Source organism: Mesoplodon mirus (assembly GCF_964341445.2).
Source record: "Mesoplodon mirus genome assembly, chromosome: 19".
Taxonomy (NCBI): Eukaryota; Metazoa; Chordata; class Mammalia; order Artiodactyla; family Ziphiidae; genus Mesoplodon; species Mesoplodon mirus.
The window spans coordinates 13302202-13326481 of NC_138995.1; the positions used below are offsets into that span (position 1 = coordinate 13302202).

The 24280-nt window shown below is 42.5% G+C and overlaps 1 protein-coding gene across 2 annotated transcripts in view; it reads left to right on the top strand.

The window, feature by feature from the left end:
- Positions 1–24280, top strand: part of GLG1 (golgi glycoprotein 1) — a 147446-nt gene that overhangs the window by 119152 nt on the left and 4014 nt on the right. The window contains exons 13-26 of one of the 2 annotated variants that reach the window (XM_082606384.1): positions 1908–1994; positions 4494–4556; positions 5327–5440; positions 6282–6370; positions 7335–7452; positions 8672–8764; positions 15390–15527; positions 16881–17004; positions 17850–17992; positions 18185–18286; positions 19437–19544; positions 21246–21366; positions 21995–22101; positions 23225–23388. In XM_082606384.1, coding sequence (XP_082462510.1) covers positions 1908–1994; positions 4494–4556; positions 5327–5440; positions 6282–6370; positions 7335–7452; positions 8672–8764; positions 15390–15527; positions 16881–17004; positions 17850–17992; positions 18185–18286; positions 19437–19544; positions 21246–21366; positions 21995–22101; positions 23225–23388 — 1571 coding nt within the window. Of the gene's footprint in view, positions 1–1907; positions 1995–4493; positions 4557–5326; positions 5441–6281; positions 6371–7334; positions 7453–8671; positions 8765–15389; positions 15528–16880; positions 17005–17849; positions 17993–18184; positions 18287–19436; positions 19545–21245; positions 21367–21994; positions 22102–23224; positions 23769–24280 lie in introns of those variants that run through there. The other variant, XM_082606383.1, reaches the window with a different exon arrangement.

Below are 24280 nucleotides of genomic sequence, written 5' to 3' on the forward strand. Positions count from 1 at the left end.
CAAAGATATGGCGTGCCTTTAGCAGGTGTATTAGATTTTGTGGTAGGCATTTTGTGTACTAACTTACTACTGGCTTCATTCCACTTTCCTTAACATATTTTCTTTTTCTTTTCTCTTTTTTACTCATTTTTAATTGATTTTATCTTGCCCTTTTTTTTTCTTTTCTCATTTTTGTAAGCTACATTAGGTCCTTTTGAGGGAAGGCAGAGTATAAATATATACATCGATATGCGAATACTGATATGCATGAATAGTATGCTTGCCCTACGACAGTCCTAGAAGAGATGTAGAAATGGAATTATTTTTTCCATTTAGTAATTGATACAGTTGAGGCTCAGAGAAATGAAGGGTATTGACTTAACTTACCTAGAGCTCAGGTCTAATCCTAGCCAGGCATTTGTTCCATTTTATTATAACCTCTCCGTACAGGAAAGTGTAGAAAAGGAGCAGCCCCAAGAATTAATGTGCATGCTATAAATGGTTTCTTAGGATTTTGTGCCTAGTTAAAAAAAAAAAAAAAGATACGTTGTTGCATTCTAGCAAATTAGGTGGGAAGGTATCTTGTCTTTTAGATCAAGGCAGAGGAACCATGCAGTGAGGAATAGCTACTTATTTAAAGCCCCGTTAATACTAGAAGGAGGCACGAACGGCTCCATTTGTACCACTCCAAAACACCCCCTGGGATTAAACTAATGAAAGTCACATGTGCAGGAATTGGACATTTTTTAAAAGCAACATGATGCCTACTCAGATCTGTTGGGCCTGGGAATATCATTTTCAGCAGTCTGTTTCCTGGGCCTACTACAGTTCTGTCGAATTTATTGTTAGGAAATGCCATATAGTTTAGCTTTCTGTTGCCTCTGTCTAACGAAACAAGGGATATAGTCATATGGAATCCCATGAAACAGTTTCCTTTCATATGCCCTGTAAAGTAACAGTGGGAAAGCTGCGCTACATTACAGCCCATCACTGTGAAGCTAAACTTAGGAAGGGAGTCCATGAGTGGAATTTTTCCCTTAGCCATTTATCTCCTCCCAAAAGTTGTATGCATTTTCCTTTAGGGTCCCCCCACCCACCCCCTTTCTGGCTCTTGTATAATTCCCACAATCCTTCTCCTCGCTTCCCATTCTAATTCTGAAACAGAGATTCTTGCAGAATAGTCAGTAAGTTAAACTTGATCCTTTAACAGAGCCCTTTGCTGAGAAATAGGTGTTCATGTTCTTTGGGAAAGTAAGTTAATATAAAACTTAAAACCTCTAAGTCTCTAAAAGGAATAGCAGTAGACTGATGTTACAAGGTAACTCCAGCTCAGTTTCCAAAGCCCAGGTAAGATAGCTTTTAGATACTCAAACCCTAGTGTGCTCACTTGTTTTGCAGCTACCCTCAGAGGATCCTTTTATGTGGGTTAGGGTTAGAATCCCAGATTTGATTTGCAGGAGCTATCAGCTCTCTACTGTGTTTCAGACCCTGAAACTGGGTCCTAACCTACTTGCCCACGAAGAGTCGTAGAATATGCCATGTCTTTCACTGTGAATATTTTGTCCAATGATCATTATCAAAATGCAGATTAGCAGGGTGTTGACGGAATGGAGTAAAGGCCTGATAAGATTTTTAGACTCGGAGGACACCTGAACATTGATTCTTGTTGGACTTATCAGTTTGGCCTTCTGGAGAATTTGCATGGCTGCTGTACCCCCTTGACCCTCTTAACCACCCTGATACATCAAATAATTATCTTTTCAAAAATCCCAGTTTGGGGACTCAAAGCTCTAGCATTCTGTTCAGTGAAGTTGTTTAAAAGAAAAGAAAAGGAAGACCACTGAAAAGGAAGTGGACACTGGTATCTCATCTACCCTTGATTATTTATATAACTGACAAATGCTAAGAGAGTGCCTTTTTATTTGCAGGAGCTTGAATGCCTCCAGGATCATCTTGATGACTTGGCTGTAGAGTGCAGAGATATAGTCGGCAACCTCACCGAGTTAGAATCCGAGGTAAGCAGTTTTCAGCTCATGGAAGGAGAGTGCCCTGTCAGCAGCCTTTCATTTCTTCTTAGTTCTTTTGTTTCGAGACTCTTGAGAGTTCAGATTCCCTGTAGAACAAAAGAAACCTTGTCAGATTCTCTGTTTGCTTTTTAAAGAAGAATATCGTGATGCTTCTTGAACCCCTTTCCTCATTTCTGTAGCTAAACACTGCATTTAGCCCTTCGGTTTTCTTCATAAATTAGAATTATCACAGTGACGAGACCAATCTTTTTTTCCCCCTTTAAGAAAAGATAACAGCTATACTTCAAATCCCTTAATCACATTCAAGAATAGTCCAAGCATTCCTGTTCTGTCATCCTTAGCTCTTTCAATTAGGTCATTTGGTAATGTTTTTTTGTTTTGGTTTTTTAACTTATTTATTTATTTATTTTGGGCTGCATTGGGTCTTCGTTGCTGCGTGTGGGCTTTCTCTAGTTGAGGCGAACGGGGGCTACTCTTGGTTGTGTTGCGGAGGCTTCACATTGTGGTGGCTTCTCTTGTTGTCGAGCACGGGCTCTAGGCGTGCGGGCTCAGTAGTTGTGGCTCACGGGCTTAGTTGCTCCGCGGCATGTGGGATCTTCCCCGACCATGGATCGAACCCGTGTTCCCCCCCATTGGCAGGTGGTTTCTTAACCACTGTGCCACCAGGGAAGTCCCCATTTGGTAATGTTTGTGTGTACACTGAAATAAAATAAAAGCCTGGGATTTGCAGTTAAACATGGAAGATTGAATATTATTCCATGTTTATCCCTGTTCCATCCTAAAACTCACTAAAGTACAAAAAATGAGATTAAAAAACCTCATAAGCATAGGCATACTATTTGAAATACAGAGAGTATTGCCGGGGGCAGTTAAAATGTGAAAATTGTCTTGTAGGGCCAGAAATCATGGAAACAGGGAATAGCTATCTTTTTTTTATATAAGCCTTTCAGGACCATTTAAGTTGTCAAAATTGGCAATACATAAAATTACATTTCTTAGGGTCTTTTTTTTCTTTCTATTTTTCAAAAATGCATTGCCTTCTTTTATCTTGTGTCATCTCCTGTCTCATTTTGGGCTGATGAGGATGTCCTGGGGTGTGTAACTCTTTAAAGGAAGATGTTATTTCAGCAGCTAATGCTGCACAGCAGTCACTCAGCTTGAAGGCAGTTAGCGTGTGTTCCTGAGAGGTAGTAGTTTGTCATCTGGTTCGAGGACAGAATGATAGACGTCAGTTACTCCTGTTTTCATTTTGAACTGCTTAGCTTTGGGGAAAAATTCCAAAGCTTTACATACTCTAATATTATTTTTTATTTTATTTTATTTATTTTTTATTGGGGTAGAGTTGTTTATACTCTAATATTATTTTTAAATGTTTTTTTCTCCCCACAGTTCTTACTTCTGTCTTCTCTCTTGCTCAAGCACGAGGGGAATCTGCCTCTAGAAAACTTGCCTTTCAAAGTATAACGAAGGAGCGTTAGAGAAGTAGCGTAGAGCTGCTGTTCTGTCTGTGCTGGGGCTACCTAACCGAAATACTGGAATAGTTTCCAAATGTACATACTGGACTATTTACCCATCAGATGATACTGATGCAGAGAAAGAAACTGCTCCTCCTCCACCCCTGGCTCTTTCTAAAGCAGAATTACTGATATTTTAGCTGGAGAGGGTGTGGAGAAAAGGGAACCCTCTTGCACTGTTGGTGGGAATGTAAATTGATACAGCCACTGTGGAGAACAGTATGGAGGTTCCTTAAAAAACTAAAAATAGAACTACCATACGACCCAGCAATCCCACTACTGGGCATATACCCTGAGAAAACCATAATTCAAAAAGAGTCATGCACCAGAATATTCATTGCGGCTCTATTTACAATAGCCAGGACATGGAAGCAACCTAAGTGTCCATCAACAGATGAATGGATAAAGAAGATGTGGCACATATATACAATGGAATATTACTCAGCCATAAAAAGCAGTGAAATTGAGTTATTTGTAGTGAGGTGGATGGACCTAGAGTCTGTCATACAGAGTGAAGTAAGTCAGAAAGAGAAAAAGAAATACCGTATGCTAACACATATATATGGATTCTAAGAAAAAAAAAAAGGTCATGAAGAACCTAGGGGCAAGACGGGAATAAAGACAGACCTACTAGAGAATGGACTTGAGGATATGGGGAGGGGGAAGGGTAAGCTGTGACAAAGTGAGAGAGTGGCATGGACATATATACACTACCAAATGTAAAATAGATAGCTAGTGGGAAGCAGCCGCATAGCACAGGGAGATCAGCTCGGTGCTTTGTGACCACCTAGAGGGGTGGGATAGGGAGGGTGGGAGGGAGGGAGACACAAGAGAGAAGAGATATGGGAACATATGTATATGTATAACTGATTCACTTTGTTATAAAGCAGAAACTAACCCACCATTGTAAAGCAATTATACTCCAATAAAGATGTTAAAAAAAAAGAATTACTGATATTTTAATCTTCTGCAGGATATTCAAATAGAAGCCTTGCTGATGAGAGCCTGCGAGCCCATAATTCAGAACTTTTGCCACGTAAGTGATGTCTAGAGGAACAAGGGTTAGAAACAGAACCAATTTCACTGGGGCTCCGGCCCCCACATGTATTGAACTCATCTCTGTCTTCAGCTCACATTGCTCCTAAGTGATAACCAACTTTCACCAGTTAAAGTTGAAAATGTAAACATCAAGAGGGGCCACCATCCTGGGAAGCTTTATTTGCTTACCCCTCGTAGGTGACCAGATCGTTGGTTAACAGCACTTGCTGAGATGCCCTTTGTAAGGAAAGAGGGGAGGGGGAAGCCCCATTTGTAAGGCTGAATTGCTTCTGATACATACAGCCGGGATTTGTTAACAATAATGTGGCTTCCCCTGCCAGCTCTCTCCTTGTACCTGATGTTGAGGGAATTCCGTTACTTTATTACTTTTAGTCACTTACTCAACTACCTAAATTGTGGGAGTGAAACACACCCAGGAACCATAAGGATCTGACAATCAGCAGACAATGTTAGATGTTATCCCTAAAGCCAGCTGCCGGCATCATATAAGGAAAAGAGTTAAAAGACCTGCATAGTACATGTTCTTGTTGGAGCTTCACGCAGGGAGGGCAGCTTGCTGCGTAAATTTTATTCCCCTGAGTGTTGATACTTTGTAATGTCTCAGACTTATTTTGACATAATTTGTGATGTGTCTTATTTGTAAAGGCTCTAGAATCAATCTCGTTTGCATTTTTTGTATGTGCTGGGGTGCAGGCTTTGTTCATTAATAGTTACAAAAGAAGTTTAAACGTGCACTACCTTCCCCAGGATGTGGCAGATAACCAGATAGACTCTGGAGACTTGATGGAGTGTCTCATACAGAACAAACACCAGAAGGATATGAATGAGAAGTGCGCCATTGGAGTCACCCACTTCCAGCTGGTCAGTAACACCTGGCACATCCTTCTTGTCTTGACTGCTTGGATGGTTACTGAATCCCTTCCTCTTTCAGAACATCAGGGCACCTCTTCTGTGAAAAATCATTTTTTCCAAATATCTGTTCAATGCAGCAGCCCAAATGTGTATCAGTACACTAGAATCTAAGCTTTTTTTTCTTTTAAATCATACTACCCAGGTCTGGCATTTGAATAAGAAGATTAAACCATAGTCTCCTTAGTTACCACATGTCTAAAGGAAGTATTTCTGATAAAGCAAGCACTTCCTTCCTAGAAGGGTGAAATCCAGTCATCTATGTAAAATTGACCTTTTCTTGGGGCACCTAGCCTCCCTGACTGCCATCCCCACATGGTACTGAGGCCCTCTGGACTGTGGGCACTGGGAGACAGGGGAGAACAGACAGACCCTGCCCTTGTTGACTTGTTTACATTCTTGTGAAACAAAGATGCAAAAATACATTTACAAATAAATATATAGTTTCAGGTGAGCCTGTGAGGAAAAATAAAGCAGTGTAAGGCCTGCAGGGTGATGGAGAAAAGGGACTTGAGAAGGAGGTATTTGAATAGAAGCATCAAGAAAAGTGAGGGAGCAAACCACGGGAAGATCTGGGGGAAGAGTCACAGCCTGTGTGTGACTAGAAGCTGGTGTGCTTGGAGCAAAAGATGCCATGGGGAGCTTAGCAGGTCATGAAGTCTGAGAGACAGAGTTGTACAGGCCTGAAAAGCTATTAGCCGCTGCAAACGGTGTGTGAATACATTTACGCCCAGCGCTGCTGATGAGACCTTGTCACAGAGCTTCTGATTTTCTTTTTCATCATCTTTTTTAGGTGCAGATGAAGGATTTTCGGTTCTCTTACAAGTTTAAAATGGCCTGCAAGGAGGACGTGTTGAAACTTTGTCCCAACATAAAGAAGAAGTATGTAGCTTTTAATTGATTCTTTCGGCTTCCCTAAAGTCCCTCTTAGCTACTGAATGAGCATCCAAGATGTCAGGTGGCCTGCTGCTCTCTGACAGGATTAGCCCTGCAGGCCTCCTACACCCTCCTTTGGTAGTATGGCCAAACACTTGGATTGTCTAGACGTATCCTCTTTATAGCAGCCTGGAGCCACACCTGGTGGTGGTAGTTCTGATATGGAGAGCCTACATCCTAAAGGAGCATTTTTAATTTTTCCAGGTTCAGGCTATCTAACTGATGAAGCACATACAGATTGTATACTTAGAGGAGCACGTTGCAGTGTGAATAAGATGTTTACTGATTTCCTCCGAACATCATTCCATTGTGTCATCTCTTCAGGGAAGCAGCAGAGGCTTTCACTGAGTTAGAGATGTAGTGAAGAAACAAAAGCTGTATTCATTTAAGAACTAGGTGTTAACGAGGAGAGTGATGAGCTTTTACAGCATGGCTGCCCAGATTCTTCCATGCTGCTCTTCGCAAAGGTGCATTTCTAGAACACAGTTCCCCTCATATAAACCAAGTTCCCGTGTTTGCTTAGATTTCTGTACTTTTCAGGCATGATTTTCTCAGTATATCAAAGACACTGTCCAGAGTTAAGAGTAGAGTAGCATTCCTCTCTGGTCACATGTTTTCATCAAAACAAGTGTTGAACTGTCCTTGCACGTATGTCCCCTCTCTGGCCTCCCCACCAGCCAGGAATGTTGTCAGCATTTGAGCTGTGGCCCAACTTTTATGACCTATACAGACAAATTGCTGCTTTTAGCTCTCTGAAAACACAGTGAGACTTACAGGAAAGGCATTCAAAACCATGGTAAAGGGGTTCCTGGGTTCTGGGGGGATGATGTGGCCCCTGCCCCAGCCCAGTTCTCGGCCATCTGCCTTTGTGTGGCTCCAGCCAGTCTCAGGCCTCTTCTTTTCTTGGCAGGGTGGACGTGGTGATCTGCCTAAGCACCACTGTGCGCAACGACACTCTCCAGGAAGCCAAGGAACACAGGGTGTCCCTGAAGTGCCGCAAGCAGCTGCGGGTGGAGGAGCTGGAGATGGTAATGCCGCAGAGCACAGCCTCTGGTCCAGAAACCACAGGGCAGAGCTTAGAGAGTTAGGTGAAGGGTGAGGGCAAACTGAAAGATTTTAGCCACAGGCGTGATGGTTAAGACTTGGAGCTGCGTGCTAAAATTCTACCATAGGACAGCTTCTTGTTTCCCTTTTTTTCAATGATAAAGTATTTTTTACCACACATAACTGGAAGTCCAGCTGTAAGACAAGCTGTAAGCATGTGATGTCGTCATTGCATCAATAATGTCCTCGAGGATCGAGGGTCTCTCCCTCTCCAGTCTGCTGCCTTGGACACCAGCTTCGTTGTTAAGGCTGGTTTCCCTCATGGCCGCACAATGGCTGCCCGCAACAACTGGGCCACCTGTTGCAATATTCATCTCCAGCAGGAAAATAGAAACAAGAGAAAACTGCCCCCAGCACGAAATAAAGGTCCTTCTCCTCAATTTGATTGTGTCAGTTTGAGATCTGTGCCCCATCCCCCATCAGGGGATGCACTCACTGATGAGCTTACTGATAATCAAGGGGAGGTGGATGTTGGGAAGCCACCCACAGTGCGCACTATGAGAGGACACTACTTTTCACTTTACTTTTGAGGATAAGCCTAAGCCACGTTAAGACGGCTAAAAATATATTTTAATATGTTTTGTATTGTGAATCATACTTACTTCACCTCAGTCTAAGCAAAAACTAGTAATGGACACCAGGTATTATTAATATCCCCAAAGTTGCAGTACCAGATTTTCACATACAGAGGTAGTGATTCTGTGGTAATTATGTTTAAGTGGAACTGGCCTAAACATATTTCTATAATAGAAACTTTGGGTCCTCAGATTTGAACCTGGCTCTTTCAGTAAAATAATAATAATAATAAAAGTAGAGTCCTACATCTGTATAATGGTTTTAGCTTTCAAAGTGGTTTCCACATCATACTATCTTATTTCATGGCACAGCAGTCCTGTGAAAGGGTCAGAGTAGATGGTAGCATTTCATTTTGCAAACAAAGGCCAAGGCCTTGTAGCTAGGTAGTGGCAGAACTGAAACTCAATCCTACTTCTCCGTTTACTGCAGTGACCACACTGCCGCCACTTAGCTGTGTAGAAGTTATGGCCACCAGACAAGATCCAATCAACAAATAAATATGTAGAACATTTGATCTCTCCAGCTTAGAGTAAGCTCACTTTTCCATGCTGGTTCCCCCTCATACAGACAGAGGACATCCGTCTGGAACCAGATCTGTATGAAGCCTGCAAGAGTGACATCAAGAACCACTGTTCCACTGTGCAATATGGCAATGCTCAGGTAACTTTTTGTTTTTATTTTTTAATTGTAAAGGTAACGTGAAGGTACCTTTTTAATAATTAATTCTGTGCTGGTGAGATAGGCCCCATCACGTCCTATCCAGCCTGATCATCCCTTCTTAAGCTACGCCAGGCTGCTTTTCCCAAACAGACTACTTTTACTCACCTTCATTCCTCTTTGTCACCTATTCATTCTCTTTCCTCTTTCAGGTTACCTTGTCCTCCCCCACCTTGTCTGCCTAGTAAACTCCTAATTATCCTTCAAATGCCTCCTCCTCTCTATAGCTTTCCCAACACTCTGCACCTCCAAAATTATTCCCTCATGATCCCATTGCAGAGAAGTTCTTAACTAGAGGTCACGTAAGAACCATCATGGGAGGTTTTCTTTCCCTAATTCACAGAACAGGGCCCTACCCAGAATCGTCAGGAATGAAATGCAATCAAGTGTTCTTTTGTTTTTGTTTTTAATGTTCTTCCATTGACTCATCTACCTCTTCTAGTTCAGGGCATTGCCAGGTGCTTTAGCCTTTGAGATAATGGCTTTGTTATCTTCTAGTATCTGCTGTTGGTGATGCAAAGTCTGATGTCAATCTGATTCTCATTTCTGTGTAGTTAATCTACCTCTGAGTTTTCTCTTTACCTTTAATGATGTGTAATTTCACTGTGATATAATTAGGTATGGTTTTTGTTTTCATTATCCTGGTTGGCTCATTCAGTCTCAGAATTCATGTCTTACTTCAGTTCTAGGAAATTCTCAAACCTTTCAAATATTGCCTTCCTTTTCCTTCCTTCTGGAACTCCTGTTAGACATTTGGAGCATCTGAATCTGTCCTCCATGTCTCTCAATTTTTCTTTTATGCTTTTCACTTCTTCATCTCTCTGTACTACACTGAGGTAATTTTTCAGTTCTGTTTCCCAGCTTCATAATTTGTCCTTTAGTACTTTCCATCCTGCTCTTTAGAGAGACTACCAGTTGGGTTTTATTTTTCATTTCTTTTTTTTTCTCATATAGTGTATGTATTTTATTAGAGAGCATTTGAAGTTCCTTCCACCCATCCCTTGTGACATTGCTATTATTCACTTTTTATGCATATGCTATGGTCTCCCAGTACATTGTTATTAGGCAGTTATCAGATCAACTAAGAATAAGAAAAATAAATCATTTTTTTCACTTTTTTCCTTCTCTAATGCTCTTCCTTTCTTTATGTAGATCCAAGGTTTTGACCTATATATTTTCCCTTCTGCCCAAAGAACTTCTTTTTTAACATTTTTTTTACAAGGTGCATGTATGGGCAATGAATTCCCTGTTTTTGTTTGTGTGAGAAAGTCTATCTTCTCTTCTTTTTTTTTTTTTTTTTTTTTGCGCTACACAGGCCTCTCACTGTTGTGGCCTCTCCCGTTGCGGAGCACAGGCTCTGGACACGCAGGCTCAGTGGCCATGGCTCACGGGCCCAGCCGCTCCACGGCATGTGGGATCTTCCCGGACCGGGGCACGAACCCGTGTCCCCTGCATCGGCAGGCGGACTCTCAACCACTGCGCCACCAGGGAAGCCCCTCTTCTCTTCATTTTTGAACAGTTTTGCTGGATATAGAATTCTAGGTTGCTGGATATAGAATTCTGGGTTGCTGGATTTTTTTTTCTTTCAATACTTTAAATATTTCACTTCACACTGTTTTCTGCATAGTGTCTGATGAGAGGTCCACTGTAATTCTTGCATCTGTATATTAGTTTCATAGAGCTGCCAAATTACCACAAACTGGGTGCCTTAAAACAAATTTATTATTTCACAGTTCTGGAGGCCTGAAGTCTGAAATCAAGGTGTTGGCAAGACTACTTTCTTTCCTAAGGCTCTAGGACGGAATCTTCCTTGCTTTTTCCATCTTCTGGTGGTTCCAGTCCTTGACTTGGGGCTGCATGATTCCAGTCTCTGCCTCCATCTTCTCATGACCTTCTCCTCTGTGTCTCTCCTTTGTGTATTATGTATATTTTCTTATTCTTATAAACTTATAAAGACATTTACATTAGATTTAGGGCCCATCCAGATAACTCAAGATGATCTCATTTTGAGATTCCTCACTTAATTACTTTTGCAAAGAATTTTTCTCCCAGATATTCACATTCACAACTACAGGTTTAGGACTTACACATATCTTTTGGGGAACCAAAATTCAATCTACTAAAATCTCTTTCTCTATAGATAAGGTGTTTTTCCCCTCATATTATCATTTATTTAGGTTTTCTTATTGGTTTATATCTGCAATGATTTTTAGTTTCTGGTGTACAGCTTTTCTACATCTTTTGTCAGATTTATCCCTATGTACTTTATATTTTCTGATGCTATTTTATCTCGTAGTTGATTTCTAACCTCACAGTGTTGTGGTCGGAAAAGATGCTTGATATGATTTCAGTTTTCTTAAATTTACTGAGGCTTGCGTTATGGCCCAGCATGTGGTCTATCCTGAAGAATGTTCCATGTGCACTTGAAAAGAATGTGTATTCTGCTCCTTTCGGATGGAATGCTCTATAAATGTAAGTTAAGTCCATCTGGTCTAATGTGTCATTTAAGGCCTATGTTTCCTTATTGATTTTATGTCTGTCCATTGATGTAAGTGCAGTGTTAAAGTCCCCCACTATTATTGTGTTACTGATGATTTGTTCTTTTAAGGCTGTTAGCATTTGCCTTATAGATTGAGGTACTCCTATTTTGGGTGCATATATATTTACATAGTCTCATGACTATATCTTCTTGTAGTGACCCCTTGATCATCACGTAGGGTCCTTCTTTGTCTCTTGTAATAGTCTTTAAAGTCTGTTTTGTCTCATATGAGTATTGCTACTCCAGCTTTCTTTTGATTTCCATTTGCATGGAGTACCTTTTTCCATACCCTCACTTTCAGTCTGTATGTGTCCCTAGATCTGAAGTGGGTCTCTTATAGGTGGCATATATATGGGTTTTGTTTTTGTATCCATTCAGCCAGTCTGTGTCTTTTGATTGGAGCATTTAATCCGTTTACATTTAAGATAATTACCTATATGTATGTTCTTATTGCCATTTTGTTAATTGTTTTGGATTAGTTTTTGTAGGTTTTTTTGCTTCCCTTCCTCTTTTCTCTTCTCGTGATTTGATGACTGTCTTTAGTGTTGTGTTTGGATTCCTTTTTCTTCTTTGTGTGTATATCTATTGTAGATTTTTGGTTTGTGGTTACCATGAGGTTTTGATATAGCAGTCTATATATATACACAAGATTGTTTTAAGTTGCTGGTCTCTTAATTTCCAATGCATTTCCAGTATCCTGCATTTGTACTCTCTTATTCTCATGACTGCTGGTTTTGATACCATATTTGTGGATGATTTCCTACCTTTACTGTATATTTGCCTTTACTGGTGAGCTTTCCCATTCATATTTTCCTTGTTTCTAGTTATAGCCTTTTCTTTTCTGTCTAGAGAAGTTCCTTTAGCATTTGTTGTAAAACTGGTTTGGTGGTGAATTCTCTTAGCCTTTGCTTATCCGGAAAGCTTTTGATTCCTCCATCAAATCTGAATGAGAGCCTTGTTGGGTAGAGTATTCTTGGTTGTATGTTTTTCCTTTTCATCACTTTAAATGTATCATGCCAGTCTCTTCTGGCCTGCAGAGTTTCTGCTGAAAAATCAGCTGATAACCTTATGGGAATTCCCTTGCATGTTATTTGTTGCTTTTCCCTTCTTGCTTTTAATATTTCCTGCTTGTCTTTAATTTTTGTCAGTTTGATTAATATGTGTCTCAGTGTGTTCCTCCTTGGGTTTATCCTGCCTGGAATTCTCTGCATTTCTTGGACTTGGGTGACTGTCTCCTTTCCCATGTTAGAGAAGTTTTCAGCTATCATCTCTTCAAATATTTTCTCAGGCCCTTTCTCTCTCTCTTCTCCTTCTGGGACCCCTATAATGCAAATGTTGTTACATTTAACGTTGTCCCAGAGGCCTCTTAAACTCTCCTCATTTCTTTTCATTCTTTTTTATTTTTTTAATTCTGTCCTGCAGCAGTGATTTCCACCCTTCTGTCTTCAGCTCACTTATCTGTTCTGCCTCATTTATTCTGCTATTGATTCCTTCTGGTGTATTTTCATTCCAGTTATTATATTGTTCATCTCTGTTTGTTTCTTCTTTATATCTTCTAGCTCTTTGTTAAACATTTGTTGTATCTTCTCAGTCTGTAACTCCATTGTTTTTCCAAGATGTTGGATCATCTTTACTATCATTACTCTGAATGTTCTTTTCAGGTAGATTGCCTAGCTCCACGTTACTTAGTTGTTCTTCTGGGGTCTTATCTTTTTTCCTTCGTCTGGAACATATTCCTCTGCCATCTCATTTTGTCAAACTTTCTGTGTTTTTGGTCCCACTGGCTTCAGGATTGTAGTTCCTCTTGCTTCTGGCGTCTGCCTCCTGGTGGGTGAGGCTGGGCTAAGAGGCTTGTGCAGGTTTCCTGGTGAGCAGGGCCATGTCAGTGGGGTGTGTTTAGAGGCGGCTGTGGGCTCAGGAAGACTTTTAGCAGCCTGTCTGTTGATGGGTGGGGCTGTGTTCCTGCTGCCCCATTGGTTGTTTGGCCTGAGGCATCCCAGCACTGGAGCCTAAGGGCTGTTGGGTGGGGGCCATGTCTTGGTGTCAAAATGGTGGCCTCTGGGACAGCTCACGCCAATGAGTACTCCTCAGTACTTCTGCCACCAATGTCCTTGTCCCTGCAGTGAGCCACAGCTACCCCCTGCTTCTCTAGGAGACCCTCCAAGTCCAGCAATGAAGTCACTGCTTTTCCCCCTGGGTCCTAGTGCACACAAGACCTTGTGTGAGCCCTCCAAGAGTGGAGTTTCTGTTTCCCCCAGTCCCGTGGCAATCCTGCGATCAAGCCCTGCTGGCCTTCAAAGCCAAATGCTCTGCGTGCTCCTCCTCCCGATGCCAGACCCCCAGGCTGGGGAGCCTGAGGTGGGGCTCAGAACTCTCACTCCTATGGGAGAACCTCTGCGATATACTTATTTTCCAGTTTGTGGGTCGCCCACCCAGTGGGTATAGGATTTGATTGTATCATTAATGTGCCCCTCCTACCATCTCACTGTGGCTTGTCTTTGGAAGTAGAATATCTTTTTTGGTAGGTTCCAGTCTTTTTTGATGGTTGTTCAGCAGTTAGTTGTGATTCTGGTGTTTTTGCGAGTGGAGGTGAGCTCAGGTCCTTCTACTCCACCATCTTGTCCCCTTCACTTATTTTTCATTTGTAACATCTCTCACTGGTTCTTCTCATAACTACCTGTTCTTGATTCTTATTTACTATTTTCTTCTCTGTTGTTCTGAAGATATTAAATATACGTTTGATTGCTCTGTTGCCTTTTCCCCTCAGTTTTGAGGCCTTGATTTATTTTGTTTATCATCTTTCTTATGGTATTAGTGTTCCTTAACTGCAGTTGACCCTTGAACAGCATGGGGTTAGGAGTGCTGCACGTCCACATAGTTAAAAACCTGTGTATAGAGTCAGCCCTCCATATATGTTGGGCCTTCCCTATCTGAAGTTCCACATCCACAGATTCAACCAGTCACAGATCATGTAGTAGTGTAGTGTTTACTATTGAAAAAAATTCTCATATAAGTGGACCTGTGTAGTTCAAACCCTTGTCATTGAAGGGTAAACTGTATTTGGTGATTCTTGGTTGTGCCTTGAGGATTTCTTAGAAGTCTCATGACTACATGCTACAGCCCTAGCTACTGCAGCTTCCCATCTGCTTTCTTTCTTTACCTTTTTTTTATAGTAGCTAAAAGTTTGTTGTAGGGAAGGGGAGGTTTTAGGATACACCTAATTCACTATCTTAAAATCTATCCCATGGCACTTTATTCTTTTATGTTAACTCACTCATCTTTTTTATTGTAGTTGTTTGTTTATATAACTTTGCCCTGTGAGACTATATAGTCTTCAAAGGTAAGGATTGAGTCTCATTCATAGCTGGCATCTAATGCTCTTTTCTCATGTGGTAAATGGTGAATTGAACTGAACTTCCTGGCTTGTGCTTACTGTCGAGTCAGGGTTATTGCTCCAGGGAAAGACAGAGAGCCTGATGTATGCTCCAAAAGGAATCTTGACAAGGAATAGCCCTGGAAGGAAGAAGAAACCAGGAATCTTGAGAGGGTTTCCTTCCCCTTAGACTCCAGTACAACCTGCTCTTTATCCATATTTTTTTTTTTTTTTGCGGTACGCGGGCCTCTCACTGTTGTGGCCTCTCCCGTTGCGGAGCACAGGCTCCGGACGCGCAGGCTCAGCGGCCATGGCCCACGGGCCCAGCCGCTCTGCGGCATGTGGGATCTTCCCGGACTGGGGCACGAACCCATGTTCCCTGCATCGACAGGCGGACTTGCAACCACTGCGCCACCAGGGAAGCCCTATCCATAATTTTTATACATTTGGTTTGCTATTAGCCTTGGGGTTGTAAATCTATAAATATAATTCTCCTTTGTGAGGACATCCTGATTCCTATTACCTAGGAATTAGAAATGAAAGGTACCTGTATAAAAAAGTGAGGAATGTACTAAGAACTTAATGCTTCAGTCAGAAAACATGGATTATCAGTACCTGATCCACCTCTTAACTTGCCCGTAACTGTTATGCCCTAGATTATTGAATGTCTGAAAGAAAACAAGAAGCAGCTGAGCACCCGTTGCCACCAGAAAGTCTTTAAGCTGCAGGAGACAGAGATGATGGACCCAGAACTAGACTATACACTCATGAGAGTCTGCAAGCAGATGATAAAGGTAAGGGACCCAAAACCAAGGGTTGAGCACAGGGTAAGTCAACGTAACAAAAACACAAACTTCTTTAAATTTCAGAGAAAATTCATATAATCTCTCAGTGTCAACCTGTTTTATACAGCTACGGCTGTGGTTCTCAAAGTCTGGTCCCTAGACCTGCAGCGTCAGCACCACCTGGGAACTTACAAAGTCTCAGGCCCCACCCCAATCTCTGAGTCAATCTCTGGGAGTGGTGCCTTCTTTTTTCACAAGCCCCCGGGGGTTCCAATGAAACTCAAGTTTCAGAACCATTAAGCTAAGATAGCTAACCTCACTTTGACCTGAGGAACAAGTAAATAGATGTCCATTAAATATGTGATTGGTTTTGAGCGCGGTTTGTGGTAGGTATACTGAGGAAGCCACCATCAAATATCCTGATCATCCATCTATCACCATCAAAGGCTTTTTTAGTTCTACAGGTTGTTTTGCTTCATTTACTTCTCCAGTAAATGCCCCCTGCAGCAGGGCTGACTGGAGAACCTGGATGTCAGTTCCTTTATTTGTCCACACATACAAAGAGATTAAACTTAAAGTGCTAACCCCTTATTTCAGCTTCCCTTTAAAATAAAATGATACTCTTCACCCTATCAATAAACTCCAAAGAGAATTGTGAAAGTTAGAAGTCTCTTTAGCTGGGTCTGGAAGAATTGAGTCCTCTGTAAAAGTGGAAATGTCAGGCTCTGATTTGAGGGAGGTTTGTAAGATTTTGATGACTTCTATACCAATCAGTCAGCAATCCATGTCCCCATATTAAGATAACAGTGGACTATAATTAATAGACTGTGGATTAGCAGATAGAGATGGAGTTTATCGCTAGTGCAAAATGAATCTCTGACTTCAAGGACACTAACAAGTGTACAGGGGCTGGCTCCACAGGATTTGGTAGGATTATAGCCCCTCTGGTTAAAGAGGTGAACCAGATAGGTCCTTCTTCCACATCCCTGTTCACACTGGTTGCTGGGTAATTCCTAAATTTCCCATTGGGATTGGGTAGATGTGGCTTGAGGGCTACGTGGTCACCTGGTACAATGTTACGTTCATGCATAAACAGTATGTAAGCTTATGAGAGGCCGTGTAATGTAGCATAGCCATGTAAGTAGGGAATCCATCCTATCCAAAATAGGAAACAAGTAGTAAAAAGAAATGTGAGAAATATAGTAGAGAATAGATAAAGGGGAACTTGAGACTGGGTATCACTCGTCCCAAGTGATACCTTTAGGTTCTGTCATAAGCTCCCCAAAAGATGTAAGAGTGACAAATATGGTGTTAATTGCCATATTTGGGTAACTACTTTTATAAAACTTTGTTTCTTTGCAGAGATTCTGTCCAGAAGCGGATTCCAAAACTATGTTGCAATGCTTGAAGCAAAATAAGAACAGTGAATTGATGGATCCCAAATGCAAACAGATGATAACCAAGCGCCAGATCACCCAGAACACTGGTAACATTTTGGCATGGCTTTCCTGGTCCTGCTGGGTATGGCTTGAAAGGAATTGAGTGGGCATATACTTGCCTAATTAAACTAAAGGTGCTTTGTTGCTCCTGAACATTAAGGAAAGAGTCTGGATATAATGAGCAAAGTGATTTACTTCTTTCTTGAAGAGCATCTAGAAGAACAGAATGAAAGTCATGGGAAAGAGAAGGCTGAAAACATGGGAAACTTGCCTTTGAAGGGTGTACAAAATGAATTAGGGCTAAAGTTCATTGAAAAGTCTAGAAATTCAGTAAAACTTCATGCATGTGGCAGGAGAATATATGGGTAATCTGTTTTAGAATAGAGAAATTTAATCTCTGAGTTGCAAGACCTTGTAACTTAGTGGTCAAGTTGAGTTGGATATTCTGTTCTCAGAATTTTCAAAAATATATATCATGGGGAAGGTTGCTGATGTCTGCTAGATTTTTGTGAGGACTGCTTAGCATGTTGGCCTCAATAGATCCTGCAGAGCTACTGTGGAGTACATTTCCTGGGGGTCTCCACGTCTGCTCTTCCACCACAGTATATTGCTGATTTAAAACAGTGTGTTGAGGGAGTTCCCTGGTGGCCTAGTAGTTAGGATTCCAGGCTTTCACTGCCATGGCCCAGGTTCAATCCCACAAGCTGCAGGACATGGCCAAAAATAAAATAAAACAGTGTAGTGAGAGCTCAGTAAACATTTACTGAATAAACAAATCAGTGGTTTATTAGTGGTCATTGACATAATATGCCCCCTTTGGGTAAGTGGATTTCAAAACATTTGTGAATCCAGGTGGAGTGTTTTACCGTGTGCTTATTACTTTCTGCTCTAGATTACCGCTTAAACCCTGTGCTAAGGAAAGCCTGTAAAGCTGACATTCCTAAGTTCTGTCATGGTATCCTGACTAAGGCCAAGGATGATTCAGAGTTAGAAGGTCAAGTCATCTCTTGCCTCAAGTTGAGATATGCTGACCAGGTAAACTGCCCTGGGCTTTTCACAGAGGTGTACTTATGGAACCTCCGCTAGCCCTGGCAGTTTTTTCTTTGGAGGTCCTTAGCTTGCTGCTACTTTCCCCAAGACCTTTTTGCACACCTTCCCCAAGCCAGGGCCCAGATAAAAAGCTGACATGTTCTAATAGTCTGACATATTCTCCCTTGTCACATGTAGCGCCTCTCTTCAGACTGTGAAGACCAGATCCGGATTATTATCCAGGAGTCTGCTCTAGATTACCGACTCGATCCTCAGCTCCAGTTACACTGCTCAGATGAGGTAGGATTTGGGGACAAAACTGGTTGTGAACAGAGCTGGTCAGAGAAGTTTTTACTGGAGAAAAGTTCTTTACTCTGTTTCCCTTCAGCCCTGAATCCAGGGCTCTTCTAGGCTCTCCACTGTCTGAGTTCCTGGTTCTGTGTAACACTGAATTTGGTTTGTCCTTAGTCCTGTCACTATTCAGTTTTGATTCCATATTTCTCTATCGAACAGCGTTTTTTTATATCTGTCTACGTCTAGTTTGTTCTTCCCTCTCCTTATTCTGATGTTCAACGCAGAACACTCCCAACACTTGCCAGAAGGATAAAAGTGCTCTTGTAATACCTCTAACGAAGTGCCAGTCCTTGGATATTATTTGACTTTCTAGCTAGAAAAGGTTGTGTAGTGAACCTTGTTCAACATACGTCCAGGGCTTCCCTGGTGGCGCAGTGGTTGAGAGTCCGCCTGCCGATGCAGGGGACGCGGGTTCGTGCCCCAGTCTGGGAAGATCCCACATGCCATGGAGCGGCTGGGCCCATGAGCCATGGCCGCTGAGCCTGCGCATCCGGAGCCTGTGCTCCGCAACGGGAGAGGCCACAACAGTGAGAGGCCCGCGTACCGCAAAAAAAAAACAAAAAAAACAAAAAACATATGTCCATTATATGGGAACATAGCTAAAGATATTTCAAAAAAGCTTACTCATAAAGCTGTCCAAAGAAGGTTAAATTTTTAACTGTGCTGCAGGCCATGTGTCAGGACCCCTTTGTGTGTGTGTATGTGTGTGTGTGTGTGTGTTTCCAAGTTGTGTAGCTGGGTTGACTCTGAACCTCTGTCAATGTCAAGCATTTGCTTTTAGGATTTTACTTGGCTGTATGACCTTCCTCTTGAGGAATCAGAGAGTAGCCTTCTTTGTGACCAGCCCTGGGACAGTCGATGACTCAGGTCTTGGTGTTGACAGCATGAACTGACTGTTTTTCAATTCTGTGCCAGTCCTTGTGAAGAACAGAGCCTGGCATCCCATATGGGAGGGAGGGGAGTGAAATCCACCAGGAATCCGTTTGAGAAGAGCCCCGGGCACATGTGTGGGAGGAGCTCCAGTCGACATGCTTCAGAGACCAAGGTGTCTCGTGAGAGTAGGGGTTCCCTTGTTTTTTGTGTGTGTCCTGAACAGATTGCCAGTCTATGTGCCGAAGAAGCAGCAGCCCAGGAGCAGACAGGTCAAGTAGAGGAGTGCCTCAAAGTTAACCTGCTCAAAATCAAAACAGAAATGTGTAAAAAGGTAACTACCGTCAGTCACCATTTTCTCTCACTTGCTTTTCTCTCCTCTTCCTCTTCTTCCTCTTAAAGCTATAGTCTGTACATCTTAGTGCTAAAATCTAAACCTTCCTTCCCAGAATTCTATCTTGTTCCCTCTTACCAAACTAATTTGCCTTTTGACCATTAATTGTCTGTAACTTAAATAGTCTTTCACGTGTACTAATTACTTGTGAATATGTCTCATCCCCATGACTAGACCATTGTTTAAGGTCATTGTTTAAGTGCTATGCCGAAGTAAAATGTCAATTCCAATATATCAGTAAGTGTAGTGCATTTGTAAAAGTCAGTGAAACTACAAATTCAGTTCATTTCAGAAACATCACATAAAAACAAATTTATCAAAATATGATAGCTGGACTTCTCTGGTGACCCAGTGGTTAAGAATCCTCCTGCCAGTGCAGGGGACACAGGTTCGAGCCCTGGTCCGGGAAGATCCCACATGCTGTGAAGCAACTAAGCCTGTGTGCCACAACTACTGAGCCTGCCCTCTAGAGCCTGCGAGCCACAACTGCTGAGCCTGTGTGCCACAGCTACTGAAGCCCGCACGCCTAGAGCCCATGCTGTGCAACGAGAGAAGCCACCACAATGAGAAGCCCGTGCACTGCAACAAAGAGTAGCCCCCACTCACCACAACTAGAGAAAGCCCACGTGCAGCAACGAAGACCCAATGCAACCAAAAATAAATAAATTAATTTTAAAAAAAGATAGCTAAGCATATATTATCTTACAAAATTGAAAGTGAAAAAACTATCTCTTTTTGGAAAAGTGTTTCAATGATATTACTGAGTCACTGTGAATATTGTGTGCAGATATTTTCATCTGCTAAAAATGTTTTAATTCCACATGGTCTGAGGAGTGGTAGAAGTTGGCTAAAGGCTAAATCCACATATTTTCCTTTGAATACTTTTTCATCAAATTATCCCGTTTAACTTCAAGGAGGACTTTTTGAACAACATTTCAGTTTTTTTTTTGTTTTTGTTTGTTTTATTGTTGTTTTACAGTCTGTGAAGCACAAAGTAATTTTTACTTAAAGCAATTTTTGACGGTCTTTACCTGCTATAATTTCATCATGTATAAATGGAGAGTCTGCAGAGTTGATTTCAGTTCTATCATGTTTGTATTCCTGTTGTTCAGAACATCTTTAAACTCAAATAAGAATTATTCTGGCAGTAGAAGTTATGCTCTGTCAGTTCTTTCTTTCCTTTTGAGGATAATGGAAGTAAAGTGAAACATTTTGCAAATGCACCTTTCTGTTTGGGAATTTTAATATAGCTTATTACTCTGATTTTCAGTTTTCACATTTTCAGACTTCTAAAGTAACAAAATAACTGCATTAAGTCAATATAAAGACTAACACTTAGTATTTAATAATATAGCATACCAGAGTGCCCCAAACCCAAACCTGATCTTAAACTTGCCTCGCTTTGCTTATTAGCAAACAGCTCTGCATACACTAGGTCCCCAAATTGTATTTATTGAATTAAATTGGATGCTAACCATCTGCGTTCTTTGCATCATCACCACGTTGCCACCTGTCTCAGAGTAACCTCTGTTGGCTTAATCGTCCCTCCTTGACTTTTTTGTTTGTATGTAAAGTATTTACAGACAACAGATCTGATGTGTTTCCTCTATAGAAGCTCTCTCTATGATCTTCCCTTCTTAGGAAGTGTTAAACATGCTGAAGGAGAGCAAAGCAGACATCTTTGTGGACCCAGTTCTTCATACAGCTTGTGCCCTGGACATTAAACACCACTGTGCAGCCATCACCCCTGGCCGAGGGCGTCGTAAGTCACGGTGTTCACTCTGACCCTGTCTGAACTATCTTGGGAGGAGCAAAGCCTCCCTCTGAGACATCAGTTCCAGCTACTCTGTTCTGTAGCTGCAGCTCAACCGTAGACAGCATCCACTGGGGGCCTGGCTGATGCCTTTGTGGCAAAGTGAGTTTAGGAGTAATCCTGCTGCAGGTTTGAACTGACAAGAGCCATGATCCGAGGTAAAGATTTGATGACAAGAGGAAGTTGAGTTATTTATCAGGGAGGCAAAAGTTAAGCTATCATCATGGCCCTCTTCCCTGCCTTGTCCAACCTTGAACAGCTTCATCAGCTTCCCCAGTGGCCACGGTGGGCTCAGCAGACAGTTTCTGTGTGAGGTGGAACCTGGGCAGGTATATGGTTGTTTCTGAGCCATGTGTGTCCAATGAAAAAAATGAGAGGTTTTAAGAGAGACTCTGGACAGCCAACCTTAAGTATTCTTCTCCATGTTAGATCTTGGATTAAGTGTCCTTGAAGGGATTTAACTTTGTATAGCCTCCAGATCTGAATTCTCTGGTGGTTAGGTACCCTTCTCCCCATCCTTACCGAAATTTCTGTTCTGTACAGCTTCAGACGCTTCTTATCCCTTTCCCTTGCACAGAAATGTCCTGCCTTATGGAGGCCCTGGAGGATAAGCGGGTGAGGTTACAACCTGAGTGCAAAAAACGTCTCAATGACCGGATTGAAATGTGGAGTTACGCAGCAAAGGTAATGACCACGAGAATCTCCTGATGTGGCGTCTCCTCTATCAGTTTCCCAGGTCTCTTTGAGATACTTCACTGGCCTCCTTGTCCTTGTTGTGAGACTGGCAGTAGGTTTATTTGAAAAAATCTCTCAGGGCACTGTAAGATGCCTGGGCTCTGTGAGCCTGGAGCCGTCATCTCCAGATAGCACAGCAGAGACATTAATTAGTCCCTTCTTTCGTCATTGGTTTCCGCCTTTGAGCCACCAAGCATTGCTTCACAGTGACTCCACTGCTAGTTTTTTGTTGGCAGATGCTGGTGCTTAAATCAGATTAATCTGGAGCCTCCTTGCTTTGTTCTGAGTACATGGATGAGCATAGAAGCAGCCCAGACGTCTCTGGGCTGGACCCTTTTCAGTACCCAGGCTAAGTTGAGACTCAACAGAACAGGTCCGTGTGCACCTGGGGAACCTTTTGGTCCTGATTCTGCCATAGTAGCCTACCATAGAGGTCCACTGGAGAAAGCACTGAGGAAAACTGAGGATGAAAACTGGTTAGACTCTGAGTGTCCACGACTGGGGGAGTGATTAAGTATATTTAGTCAGCATAAGTCATGTTTGCAAGTTGTTTTTGGTGGGGGGGATGCTGATGATACGATGGTGAGTGGAAACAAGTCACGACAGAGAATTAGCACCCGACAGAATCTCAACTTTTCTCTTTGTTTTTAAAAAGACAGCAACATGAAGAAAATAAATCAAAATATGTAAGAACCTGTGACCTTATGCAAGTCACTTGACCACTTCCCACCCCTTGGGCCTCCGGGTCTTCATCTATAATGTGGGAGTAGTAAAATCTACGTCCCAGGATTAACGTGAGGACTAAATGATTGAAACATGCTGAGCCCTTTGCCAGCACACCATCAGGTCCTCAGTGTGAGAGCTGTTACTACGTGGGCGGCAGTGATCACTGTGATGAATTGTATTATTGGGAAAAACAGTTGTACCTCGGTGTTTGATTTTCTTGCCCGTTGCCCTCCTCTCTCCCCAAAAGAAATGACCTAAGTTACAGTAGGAGTCCAGGGGGCAAGTTAGAGCAAGCATTGTCCCAGCCCACTTCTCTCTGAGGATGATGCCCCTGTGTGTTTTCCAGGTGGCCCCAGCGGATGGCTTCTCTGACCTCGCCATGCAAGTGATGACATCCCCTTCAAAGAACTACATTCTCTCTGTGATCAGTGGGAGCATCTGCATATTGTTCCTGATTGGCCTGATGTGTGGACGTATCACCAAACGAGTGACACGAGAGCTCAAGGACAGGTAGAGCCACCTTGAGCACCAGAGGAACTACCTGTCCAGTGCCCAGTTTGTACAGCCCTCCTGTATAGCGTACCCACTCACCTCGTCCTTCTGCGAGGTGACACCAACACCCATGTTAGAGCAGCAGCAGGTATCCACCGCATTGTCCCGTCTCAGATTTCACCCATGTCCATGGTATCCTCCTCCTCGGCCATTTGTGCAGCAGCCGGCCGCTTTGGGTATTGCCTTTGTTGGCAAACTCGGGTTTACCTGCCCATAGACAAGTCTCTCGTACCGATGGAACTACCAGTACTTCCAGAACCAACTCACCTGACCTGCAACTCAAGTGATTCTTTTTTTTAAAAACACCAAAAAAAAAAAAAAGAAAGAAAAGAAATTTTTAAAGAAAAAAATGTATATAGTAACACATCTCCTCCAGGCTTGATTTGAGCAATGGGGTTATTTCTTCTGTGTGACAGTGTAAAATGAAGGCAGGACTTTAGAGGGGAAACACACCACCCAATATTGCTATAACTGGGATGTCTTGCTTACTTCTCAAAAGCACCTTTGGCCCATGTCAGGGCCATGGACTTCACCGAGTAGTGGGAAACGACTAACCAGCCCGCTTTGGGTCTTGTTTTCTTCTGCTGAAACAGTGATGCCTTCCAGTTCCTACCCTAGTAGAGCCACGGCTGGTCAAGACCCCACAGCCGTGGGTGTTTGTGTGACCTCCTCACCTCAGTGAAGTGGAGCGTGAGCTTCCCCAGGCCGAGGGCAGGTGGGTTGGAGAGGGGATCAGAAGTGTGTGCAGCTGATCAGTCCACTGCTCTGCATGGAGAGGCTGCACCCTGAGGCCCAAGGCAGAGTGTCCCAGTGACCTTCCTCCTCCAGGGCAGTGCAGGACTCAAGCCGC